Raw genomic sequence first — 12,469 nt, 5'->3', positions numbered from 1 at the left:
ATCTGCCGACAGTCTGAATTAGACATTTAACAGCTGAGCTGTTTGTCACAGGTCTCAAAATAATAACAGTTCTTGTGCAAGTCCAACTGGGTTTTCTGATTCCTTTTTCAATGCTTTAAAAAAACTGACTTTTCTGCTTATTGTCATTGACAAATTGACAATAAGTGGAAAATTCCCATCAGTGCATCAGTCTGAGATTCAAGGTAAGATTCAATGAGACTATTTATTCTAGCATATGTCACAAGAGATTTTCAAAACATTCTTGTGTTTATTCATAACAATGGAAGGGAATATTTTCAATAATGGATAATAAGTCTGGACTTATAAAGGCAAATTGCATAAAGAATCAAGAAAAGCACAAAACACAAAAACCAAAGTAGTGCTGTACGAAAAGAGAACTTCCTTAAAATGGCAAGTCTTAAAGAATAAATTATGGTTTTTCATAAATATTTCATTTTCACCACAATCAATTATTTCATATAAGCTATGTGGTATTCTACGAAATATAACCAAAACAATCAAGTTTATGATTAAAACCTTTTCTGAAATCTCTATCTTATTATTGGTAAGGGAGCACTTTTTCGGATACAGGTTTTTTTTCCAGTGAAAGCCACTGACAGTGGTTAATGCAGCAGGTGTCTATCTAGATTCTGGTAATGTATCAAGTAACACATACCTAAAAAGTAGATTTAGCTAAAACCTAGTAAATACAAAATCATTTTACAGCTATTTTTAACAATTACAAAAAAATTTACATGTTTATTTATATACTAAAGTTTTCTAGAACATTTTTTTCCAGTTCATGTGTCTTATCTTTCCCAACTACATTGTAAAATTAATCACAGATTCCTTAAAGATGGAGACTCTCAATACTGAATCCAACACAGACGATAAAACTCCTGGGGGAAATCATTATTTGGCCATGAGGCCTACCACAGTCTGATACAGAGCAGGGGACTAATGAATGCTGCTTGGAAGGAGCTAAAATGAATCCTATATATTTTTAAATAAGAGGTATTCAAAAGAGAACACAATACTTCACACACAGTAGGGCTCCAGTAAATATATGAAGCGCTAATTGTGTTTAGTCCCCTTGCTTGGATTCCTGTTGGTACTCAGGAATTAGAAGTTACTTCCAACTAGATCAGTCCTTTTTTCCCCATTCAATGCAGGGTACAGGTGTCAGAAAATATGATGCACTTCACTTCAAAGTGGTTATTACTGGTTTCTATTTTACATGAGTGTCTCTAATTCTTGTGACGGTATGGAAACTGGAAAGCCTATTCAAGTGTTTACTTTGATCATGACACTGAAAATTCATTTAATATTGCATACATTAATAGTATAACTGATTCTCTTTCTGAAAGTAATGTACTTAATGCATTAGCAAAGGAAAAGTCAATCTCAGTATTTTTAAACTACTATTTATGGATATACATATATAAGTTCTATAAGGATTTTTTTTCCCTTTTGTAGGGGAGCAGGATCTAGAAGCAGCTCTCTTCAATGGAGTTTTTGTTTAAAAACAAAACAAAACAACCTCCCCCCCCCCAAAAAAAACCCAAAACAATACAAACCGAAGAGCACAAATGCCAAGTACAATATCATTCTGTTGAAATCCATCAGTTTCTGAACACTGGTATGTTGTCTATATGCAAAGATTAGAACTAAATGAAAGATACCTATATTCCTTAATGAGATATGAATTAGTGAGTTCCTAGGCACATCAAGTATTCATGGAAAAGCAAGATGCTTTCAGAGAACAACTTCGTCTCAGTTAATTTCTTTGAGAACAAATCAAACCAAAGCAAATGGTAAGTGGGTTTTTCTCATTTTAACAAGACTAGTTCCCTCTAACCACTATCTAAATCCCCTTCTGTTTCTAACTTCCAGAAAATTTAGGCTCAATTAGCGGTTAAGCCTCAAAAGTGCACAGGGGACTGACTTAACAAACAAATCCAAGAGGTTAGCTACTAACTCAGCCAGTATGGGGTCAAATATCTGCCTAGCTACAACACATATTTTTATGAGCTGAGCATTTCAGGTATACAACTTCAAGTTTCTCCCCTTACTACAAAGAGTAAATTATAATAATTCTTGAGAAGACAGTGTTCATTTTTGCTGAAGGAAAAATGAAATGAATGAGATGTGTAATGTTCTAAGAATAGTGAAATATAAGTACTAGAGCTCTAGAGAGCATCTAGTCCAACTCCCTCATTTTATACACGAGAAAGCTAGAGCCCAGGAGTTAAATGACTCACCCATGGGACACACACAGCTTAGTAGTACAGCCAGGTCTAGAACTGGACACTCTTCATATCTCTTAAACCACTGTCTGTCTGTTGTTCTTATTATATCAAGTGTCTTCCAAACTTCTCTTCTAGTCCTTCTTGCTTTGGCAGTTTCCTGCCAATTTCAAGTGCGACCAATTCTGGACAGAAAAGGCAGCTTAAAAAGTTAATTTACAAGCTGCAAGCTACATATAAGTCCATAAAACACTAGCACTTTCTTCACGAATTGACTAGCAAGGACATTGCATAAAATGACTACTACTTAGAATTATAAATGCAATAGTTATGTATTTATTTAAAAGGTATGTTTTACATTTTGCAAGGTTTCCACTCTGACCCCTGCAATATAATACAATCAGTCTTTACCTTTTAAACATAACAGTTTATTAAGGAATGTTTAACCAAATCTCTTACATGTGATGGTTTAGCAGTGTTTTACATGCCTCTACGTATTGCCTACCTAAAAAAAAAAAAAAAAAAGTACTAACTTCCCTATTTTAAAAAGGCCCTTCTTTGATTTATTTTGCTGGATTCTCTTCCTTATGGGCAATCTCTTACAAACTATCAAGCTCATAATTTCTCTTTAGTAGTTTATTTCTTCCCTGAAATATTGCATTCAGATTCATAATCCTGTTGACTAAGATCATAGAAAGCAAGCCAATAATTTGCCTGCTATATAGTAGAAGCTACAGAAAGTATCATTAAGGGGGCGCCTCAGTTGGTTTAGCGTTCAACTCTTCCTTTAGGCTCAGGTCATGATCTTAGGGTCCTGGGATTGAGCCCTGCTTTAGGCTCTGCACATAGTGGGGAGTCTGCTTGAGGTTCTCTCTCTCCCTCACCCCCCCTCGCCACTCTCTAAAAATAAATAAATAAAGCTTTAAAAAAAGAGAAGTATCATTAAGTACCACAATGTAAGAATAATGACTTAAATGTATTAAGAGCTGCCCCGGAGCTTGAAATCCTTTACATGTATTAACTCATTTAATCCTTACAACAACCATTTGAGGTGGATATTTTTACCATTCTGTTTTACAAATGAGTAAAATGAGATCCACAGAGATCATATAATTTACCAAGTTGCACACCTAGCAAATAAACAGAACTGAACTATGACAGTCTGGCTACTAACCAGATACCTCACTCACTGCCTTAATGACACTTTTTATGGATTTCACTCAGTGTCAAGGTGAAAGCCCGAGGACTTTTTTGGCCTAAACTACCATGGTTAATCCTGGATGAGGGGTGGAGATAGACAGCCAAGACCCTGAAAACATTATATGCTTTAATCCCTCCCCTCACTTCCCAAAATGACATTGTTAAAAAAGGAAAAACAAAACAGTAACAATTTAAGATGAGCGGAGATTGAAAAATCTCAAAAGAGAACCCCAACTATCTTGTTGCTATGATTTGCAGTAGGAGGCGAAACAGGACTGATTATATAAGCGAATGCTTAGGAAACCTTTTCTTAAAAAACAAAAAACACTGAGGGACTTTGGAAACCTTGAGCTGAAATGCAATCCAAACCCCGCATTTTCAAAGGAAGGAAGCTATAAACCCAAATGTTTCAAATGGTTTGTCGCCATAGATTTAGATCTAATTTCTGCAGTAGGGTGCTTCTCATCTCCCCCCGCCCCCCCGCCCAATGCTTGCAATTTAAGAGAGCTTACAATGGATCAGAATTTCAGACACCACTTACCCAGTGTTTTAAGTCTATTTGTAAGTCAGTTGTGGATGTCTATGAAAAACAGTATGCCAAATTCCAGGCCATGCCCCCAAAACCTTCACAATACTCTGATAACCCCTCTTCAACTACACATTTTACCTAAGTTTCATATATAATGCCATTTTTATGATAAAAACTCACATCCACTCTAAATTCAACTTGGAACACTAAGCACCAACTTGTTTATTAAGTGGCACCTGAAAAGGGGCTTTCTCTGCCTCTCCAAGCAGACAGATGCATTGGGTGGTGGTGTGTGTGTGTTGGGGGGGGGGAGGTAAGGGAGGGGATCCAGATCAGGGAAGAACAGAATAAACTCCCTTGGATATTTACAACTTACTAAATTTATATTTAACACAGACAATAATTATAGAAGTCCAACATGCCTTGGCTGTTGAAGAAAGAGGGTTATTGATTCACTTGCCCCCTCCCCTCCTCCTCACCCTTCATTTGGAAGTTCTGGACTTTATGAGGGCTATATGATATAATATCTGCCTACAGGGATTGGCATCTACCCGATAGGCAGGCATTACTCAGTTCAAGAAAAATGTTTCACAATGACATGACTTAAAATAATTCAGACACTTCCATATTTTAATTTATATATTTTATAGTAGTAAAAATTTACAATCCAATCTCTAATGACATTTTATCATCTGCAGTGAATCATTATGTATTAGTCACAATAAACTATAATATTATCAAGACTATGAATAATAAAATGATCAGGACTGTAGCTAACATTTATTAGTGTACCAAATAAAAGTAAATCTAAATTATAAAAAGAAAAAACTTAAATCAATGACAAAGGGAATGTCTGCAGCAAACTGAAGAGCAACATTATGTAACATCCTCAATTTAGTTATGATAACATAGCCCCAAAAGATGAAGATAATTCCACTGAATTATTAAAGTGATAATGTAAACAATATTTGAAAGTCATACAACTTCTCAAATGAAACCAGTAAGCACATGAATCATTGCTCTTTGTGACCTAGGGCCTCATCTCCTTATCCTAAAAGAAACCTGTTATTCCTTACAGATGCGCATGAAATTGACCTGCTGATTGATACCACTGCTTACTGGCAGTTTATGAAGCCTGACATCCAGTTATGCTTAAAGTTTTACTTCCCCACACGCTCGTGTTCTCTCTCTCTCTCTCTGCAGCTATTTGTAGTTACAGTTTGGGCATGAAATAGTTACCTAGTTTCCCACACATAACCAGTCCACTGGTGTTCTGTATCAGATCCTTCTTCCCCTTTCTTGCAGGAAAGGCACTACAAAGCCACTGAACACACTGCAGCAGTAATTATCTCCCCGTACACGGAAGGCGTGAAAGCAACTTCCCAAAGTGACATACAATTCCATGAACGTTTATGCCCTGGAATAACCCTAGAATAACCTCTATCTTATCTTCCAGTTAATAATGAAGATATGACTTCATTATTATGATTCCATTTTAGAATTAAGCAAATTAGGGATTTACCTCTCGATTGAAATAGGAAAAAAACATGAGAGCATTCTCAAAATATCTTAATATTTCGAAGCAGTCCGGTGAGACTGGACTTAAATGATTCACATCATCCAGGATATGAAAATTCTCTATTTAAATCAATTCTTGGCCAACAACAAGGAAATAATTCAATTTTAAAATTGGCAATAACTGGATTTTTTAATTAAATGAATGTAAAAGTTTTTATTTTCCCAATTTGTATAGAGAAGAAAAAAAACTGCAATTCTGACTTAATATAGACTTAATTCAAATACTCAAGGTCAAACAATTACTAAAGTTTTTATTAAACTGAGTTGGAAAGTAGTTTTTTTAAGTCAAAATATATGAGAATTAGATTTGGCTTATTTAGCTTGTAAACGCAGCACTAACATCCCCCCCCATGAATGCCGGCTGCTCGTACTTTCTGCTTGCCTTCTCTTATGCTTGCCATCACTACTACTCCCCCCCACTACCTCCCTTCAAAACCAGCATAGGTAAGAATTAAGATAACTGGACACTTAGTTTCACAATTTAGAATCTTCAGTGTTAACATACAATACACGAAATGCTGCACCTTCTCCTTATATAATAGTGGGGGTTGGTGAGGGGATATACTTTGGTCAAAACACAGTTTATGTTACTGGTTGTGAATGATTACCAGTTTTGAAACTTCTCTTCAAATATCTACAACAACTAGAATATATTTCTAACTGAAAGCCTACCTTTACTTGAAGCAGGTAAAACTATTTGCACAGACCATCATATATATACATTATCTATGCACTTGAACCAGTTATTTCAATTTCTAATGTAGCAGAGAAACAACGTGCTTTTCACATCAAATCAAATAAGCAGGTGCTAAACTCTGCTGTAATGTGATATTGTTACATAACAAGTTTCCTGTTGGCATCTATAAACACCTCGCAATATCCTATACAGTGTTACTAACTCTAGAGTTAAATCTCTAAATTAGAAGATCTACAGATTAAGGATATACCTGAAAAACAATGTAGCAGGCAAAAGACACACAACCTTTCCCAGTGCAAAGTTTTTTGTTTTGTTTTTTTCTTCTATTTTTCCTTTCTGTTGAGTCTTTAACTAAAAGGTATCATCTTATACTTTTCAATGCATTTGATCCACACAAAGTAGGTATTGGAAGACAGCTGAGACAACCAACTTATTATTTTCCTGAATCTGATACAAAAATAACCAAGGGTGGAGAGGTTTATAGTAAACTCAACCTCCAAAACAAACCGTGTCAAACAAAGGCACACATAGTATGCTTTTCAACACCCAGAAACCTTATTTTGGACATCAGTTGTTCTCATTTTCATGTTACCATTTCCATAACTGCTTCACAGGCACCAGAAAAGAAGATACTTCTATAACAATATACTACATTCAAAAAGAGAAGCGGTCTTCTACTTCCCCATTCTAGAAAAGCACCGTCTGTCAAAAATTTGCTTTTCTGCATTAAAGAAAATAAAATTTGACCAAAAATGTATATGAATCGTTACTGAATTTATACATAATTACCATTCTTTAAAAGTTGGAGGGCTGTATTTTTTTTTTCAGTCAAAGTCAGTAACAAAAAGAACTGCGACCTCAACTAATAAATTGCATCTTGAAATATACATGATTGTGTTGTCCCCGTGTTACTTCCAATGGTAACTGACACGCCCCGAATTTAACTGTACCACACAGTTCCATCTGTCCCATCGCTGACCAAACACTGCTTCTCTGTTTCTATTCATTATGTATTATAAGAGGTCTAAACACAACCCAGCATGACGAGAAAAAAATTACAATTCTTACGACAGCAAAGTGATGCATTCAAGTTCTCTCTTGCAGTACATCCCTATCTGTGAGCATTAACAGGCATTTTTGATAGAGCTAAAATGCGTTGGCTGCAAGCTCATTACTCTAAGAACCTTGGGCACCTTTCCTGCAGGTTTTCAGAAAACCCTCGTAAAAACCAGGCACTATTCAAACCTTGCAAACCAAACTTGCCAAGAACCTTGTGCAATGATCAGTAACCTTGGCTACACCACCATCCGCCTCAAATTCACGGTCCTGGAGACCAATGCAGCAAAACCGAGGCTAGAGGCTAGCTAAAGCCCAACAGAACTGCCGCGCTTCTCCTCCGCCGCCCTTTCTGCCGCATGGAGAGAGGCAAGGGGAGAAAAGGAGTAGAGCTAAGCTCACCAGCTCTGAAGATGCTCCGGTGACCTCTGGCTGCGCGGCGAGAGCTGGGCCGGGAAGGCGCTAGTGCAGCCGCGGCGGGCCGTGTGGACTATGCCCCTGGTGCATTCCTCGCATTCCTGCACAATCTGTCGCCAGCCGAGGAGCCCGCGGCGCGCTTCCCCCCGCCCCCCCCCCTCCGGACACACACACCTGCCTATTTGCTGCGCCCCGAGCGGCCACGGCCGCCGCGGCGCCTCCACGGCTCGCGCTCGCTGTTTGTCGCACTCAGCCAACACGCAGCCAAATCCCGGCCCCGCCGCTCAACCCCTCGCTTCCCGGGTAGGGGGAAACGGGGAGAGGGCGAGGCAGCCCCAGCGGTGGGCAGGGACACCAGAACCGCCTGGGGTGGGGGGTGCCGCAGCTCCGCTTCAACTCCTGGCAGGGTGAGGGGGAAGCCGCGGCGCAGGAGGGCAGCCGGGGAAGCTCCGGGCTGGGGAAGCGGGAGTGGTGGAGCGTGAGGATACGCCGCGAAGAGCGAGGGGCGCACTGGCCAGAGGGGGGTGGGCAGGACCCGCAGGAGCGCGGGACTCCGGGGGCAAATGCGAGGCGGTCGCATGCAACAGGGGCGTGGGAGGAAGGAAAGGGGCCAGGATGCAGGAGTTGGAGGCACGGACAGACCGCCCCGAGGGCTGGGGACGGCGGGAGCCCCACGGTGTTGGGGGCGCGGGGCGGCGTGCCAGGCGGACGGGAGCGGGGGAGCCTCGGGGCAGACGTCCGGGAGGGCTCGGCGTGGCGCTGAAGTTCGGGGCTGGGGGCTCTGGATCCGAAAAAGCCAACGTGGGGAGGGTCCTGCGCGGCGTGCAGGGAAGACCCGGGGAGAGTAATAGCCGGGAAAAGCAAATGGAGGGTGAAACTTGTGCGCCTGCCGGGGGGAGGGGAGCAGGCAGGCGAGTGCGGGCAGGAACACGAGGCGGGGCAGGAAAGCCGAGGCGGCCGCGAGGCGGTGGGGACGGAGTAACGGGAGGGAGGCGCCCGTCCCCCACGCGCCCCTCACGGGCAGGTCCGGGCTCGGGCGCGAGAGGGCGAGGGCCGGAGGTCTCGGGAGCAGGAGTCTTCGCGCCCTCCCGCGAGCTCGCACACTTACTTTCCAGGTTAGGCTGCGCCCGTCGTCGCTCGGGAGATCAGGGACATCTGCGCCGAGGGGTCGCCGCTGCGGCACCCGAAAAAATTAAAAAAGTGCCGCGGCCAAGCGGCTGCCCGCCCCTCCCTCCCCCACCCGCCCCCTCCCCCGAAGCGGCTCTCCCACCACCCCCGGCGGCGGCGGTGGCCAACTTGCCCCTCTACCCGGTGCCCATGGTGCCGCCTGCGCGGCCGGCGTCGACACGGAGTCAGCCCCGGAGCCCCCTCTACTGCCCAGAGGCCGCCGCCGCCGCCCGCCCAGCCGCCTGCCCGCCTGCCCAGCCAGCCCCGGGCTCCCGGGAACGTCAGCACGCCGCCGTCTCCGGACCTGCTCCCCGCCAACCCCATTGGTCGGAAGGAGAAGGCTGGCCCTCCCCATTGGCCCGGCCCTCATATTGAACCCGCCAATGCAAACTGCGGTTTCAGGTCGCCATAGAGACCGATGCTGTTAAGAGCGAGAGGGCCTGAAGAAGGTGGGGAGTGAGGCTGAAGGTGTCTCAGGCTTTGGGAGGGGGTGTAGGGAAGAGGTACAGGGGGATTCCTGAGTGCTGGCTCTGAAACCTGAGGCAGCTTGTGCTTTGGCTTCCTGTCAACCCCAGCTGTGCATGGTAGGGTTTGTCCCTCACCTCACCTCGAATCCATGAGAGCCTAGGAGAAGGCATTTCGCTTTTCCTGCGTCTGGGAGCCCCTGAGACTTTGACCTTTGACCTTTGACATGTGTGCAGCTTCTGCTACTCCAGGTGAGTTTGCACCCTATCCCTTAATTCGCTGTTTCCTGACGTCACTGATCCACCTTAATTCTACTTGTTTTCGTCCAGCCACTCCCCTTTCCCTGGGGCGGATCTTGCCTCAAAATGTTGGGTCTAAAAACTTAGAGCCCTCCGTAAAGGAGACTCAAAGAATATTTCCTTTGAATGATATTTTGGTAAGGAAACAGGCTGACGTATATTATGTTGGATGTCATTGAGTCATCACATAAGATAATGTGTTCCCTGCTACTCCAAGCAAACCTCTAATCTCCCCATTGAAGGATATTTATTAAAGACCCACCTGTGTGTACATTCTGCACTGTGAGTTTGGCAGGTGCATGCTCTTTCCCCTAAGAGTTTACAGAGTGGGGAAAGACAGGTGACAAAGTCAATTCTTCATGCCTTCTGATGATCTCAGAGAGTAAAGGGAATAGATTACAGTTGACAGATGTTGTTTTCTGGGTATTTTCCAGTTTACCTCAAATTTGATAAAGAAATGAACTGAGACATGTACACAGAAAAATCTTGAGTTTTAATAACAAGTTCTTTGCTTTCCTTTAGTCATCTTGTGCTAGTTTGTCAATAACAATTGTTTTTTGTAAATAACTTTCATATTTAGATACTGGCTATTCAAGTGGGTCTTCATGAAAATATTAGGCTTTTAAGCATTATATTGCTCTATCGTGTAGTCACTGATATTCTTAGGTTTCTTCTTTTGGTGATTTTGCCATGTTAGTAAGATGTAAGAAGACAATGTTTATGTTACCACCCTTCAAGGTGGAGGGACCATATTTTGTGAAAACGCTGATAGGATTTTGGAAATTACAAATATTTATTGAGAGAAACAGATGAATGTATGTGCAAGCTACATATGTCTAACTACTGTCCAGAATTTTAAGTTGAATAATATGCTTTGCTATTAGTTTTTATCTTACTATAATTGAAAATTACAAAAATAGGTAAGACCTGTTAATATGGTACCTTGATTGGAAAAACATTTCTTACAATTGTAGTAAAACTTAAACTTAGTTGGTAATCCTATGCAGGGTTGAACTGTGGAACAAAACAGTTGAACATGGGAGTGTTCCCCCTAAATATTTCCAGAATTGGGAAGGAATCAGCAGGGACCATAGTGTGTGCTTATCTCATGCCTTGCCATCACAGAAGTTTGCTTATCATGTTTTTCATTTCTGGCTTTTGTGTGTGTGTGTTTGTTTTTGGAGAATAGAAAAAGTAAAATGCAAATTTTATGACTCATTTTTAATGTACTAAGAAGATAACAATGATTTGGTTTTAAAAAATATCTAATAATACTGAATGAATAGATGTATCTAATGGAAAGAATTACATTGATATTTCCTTTTTTCTTGCCTTAGGTTAGCATAGAAAGAAAACAAGAATTAATTTTTTTGACTCCAATAATCTTTTCTTTTTGTATTTTTCTCAGATCACGCATGATGAGTATTTTGATATTGTGTATTCCATGTTTGTAATGATTAAAGTGTCACTAAAATCTGTGAGTAAAGTCCCCTAAAATGTTGCTAATTGACATTATTATTATACTTATTAATTATTTTTTTGTAATTCTTATACACAGTTGAAAGATTTCTTTTGAACTTGCTCCTGTACTACCAAGCACTTCTGGATAAGGCTAAGAAATCACTTTGTTCCAGTGAAAGTCTATGCTATCCAGACTTGGCTGGGTCTTCACTGATTCTCTAAATTCCTTTCCTCATCAGGAGGGTGATTAAACAGGACACTTAACCAGGGACATTATCCAGGGCACTTCTCCCAAACCTGTCCTATTTCTGCTGTCCTCAAGCCCCCACTGTACTTTGTCTTCTTCCAGTTCTGTAAAAGATCTTGCCTCATACTTAACTGAGGATCCATCATGAGGTTTCTCTCTTTAACCCTCCTACCCCAGTCTCAATTTTTATACGGAATCACTTACTTCAATCCTGACTGAGAAGGGGTGCCACTTTTCTGTTCTAAACTCATACTCCCATTTCTACTCCTAAACATGGGCTATTTTACCTCCCCAGGAGTATCCTTTATTGATTATAATGTCTCTCTTAGATCATATGTTATTTTCTCATCCAAAAAAAATTTTTCCTTACACCTTGCATATATCTGACCCTTTGTGAAACCGCCCTTCTTCCAGCCCACCTCCCTCTCCATCTATTGCCTTTTCTTCTCACCAAAAAACAGTCTGAAGGGAATTTCTTAAGGCTTTTATTTTTTTTAACCTTCAATATCCTGGCCCTTGAATACAACTGAAAAGATTCTGAAGGTTGTGCACTTTCTCCTCAAAATCCTAACTCATTTTGCCAGTAAAGTTCTCTCTTACAAAAGGGCCTTTTACTTGCAAATTCCAATGCTTTAATTCCAGATTTCCAGTGAAGGGTAGAAACCGTTGTCTCCCACTCTGAGGTTCCATATAAATGCAAATGAACAACTTGAGAAGAGGGAGCATTTAACCTGCTAGCCAAACCACCTAGGTAGGTGGGGTCTAACTGCTGGGAAGTAGAGGTGGGAAGAGGGAGCTCTACTGAGCCTGACTGTGGGATCTAGGGCAAAGTTCAAAAGACTGAAAATGTTTGGTGAGCACCACCTTCAAGAAAAAAAGTAAATTGCAGAAATCAAAGGGATTTTTTTCAGTTACCATCTCAGAAAGAAGTCAATCAGAACCTTTCATGATTATGAAAACTTTGTGACTTTCCAATGTTTGTTATTTTCATATTAGCTCATAATGATTAGTATTCCTAAAAAATAATAGCAGAGGCAGCAAGGAAAAGGGAGAGAGCATAAACACTGCCTCCTTTCTCATTCTTGGAAGCCTATGGAGAAGGTGGGA

At 41.4% G+C, this 12,469-nt stretch overlaps 2 protein-coding genes across 9 annotated transcripts in view; one reads left to right on the top strand and one right to left on the bottom strand.

Moving 5' to 3' along the window:
- PKP4 (plakophilin 4) overlaps positions 1-9,088 on the bottom strand; it is a 231,383-nt gene extending 222,295 nt beyond the window's left edge. For 5 of the 7 annotated variants that reach the window (XM_078070823.1, XM_078070828.1, XM_078070827.1 and 2 more), the window contains exon 1: positions 8,832-8,976. The gene's annotated coding sequence lies outside the window, so the exon portion shown is untranslated. Of the gene's footprint in view, positions 1-7,708; positions 7,861-8,831; positions 8,977-9,023 lie in introns of those variants that run through there. The other 2 variants (XM_078070824.1, XM_078070825.1) reach the window with 2 other exon arrangements.
- A 54-nt stretch (positions 9,089-9,142) lies between these two features.
- Positions 9,143-12,469, top strand: part of CCDC148 (coiled-coil domain containing 148) — a 286,442-nt gene continuing 283,115 nt past the window's right edge. For both annotated transcript variants that reach the window (XR_013447145.1, XM_078070835.1), the window contains exon 1: positions 9,143-9,606. Coding sequence is in view for 1 of the 2 variants with exons in the window: in XM_078070835.1 (XP_077926961.1) it covers positions 9,582-9,606 (25 nt within the window). In the remaining variant the exon portion in view is untranslated. The remainder of the gene's footprint in view (positions 9,607-12,469) is intronic.

Source organism: Halichoerus grypus, chromosome 4, assembly GCF_964656455.1.
Source record: "Halichoerus grypus chromosome 4, mHalGry1.hap1.1, whole genome shotgun sequence".
Taxonomy (NCBI): Eukaryota; Metazoa; Chordata; class Mammalia; order Carnivora; family Phocidae; genus Halichoerus; species Halichoerus grypus.
Note: the sequence above shows the minus strand (reverse complement) of the source record. Positions and strands in the feature narration are given on the sequence as shown.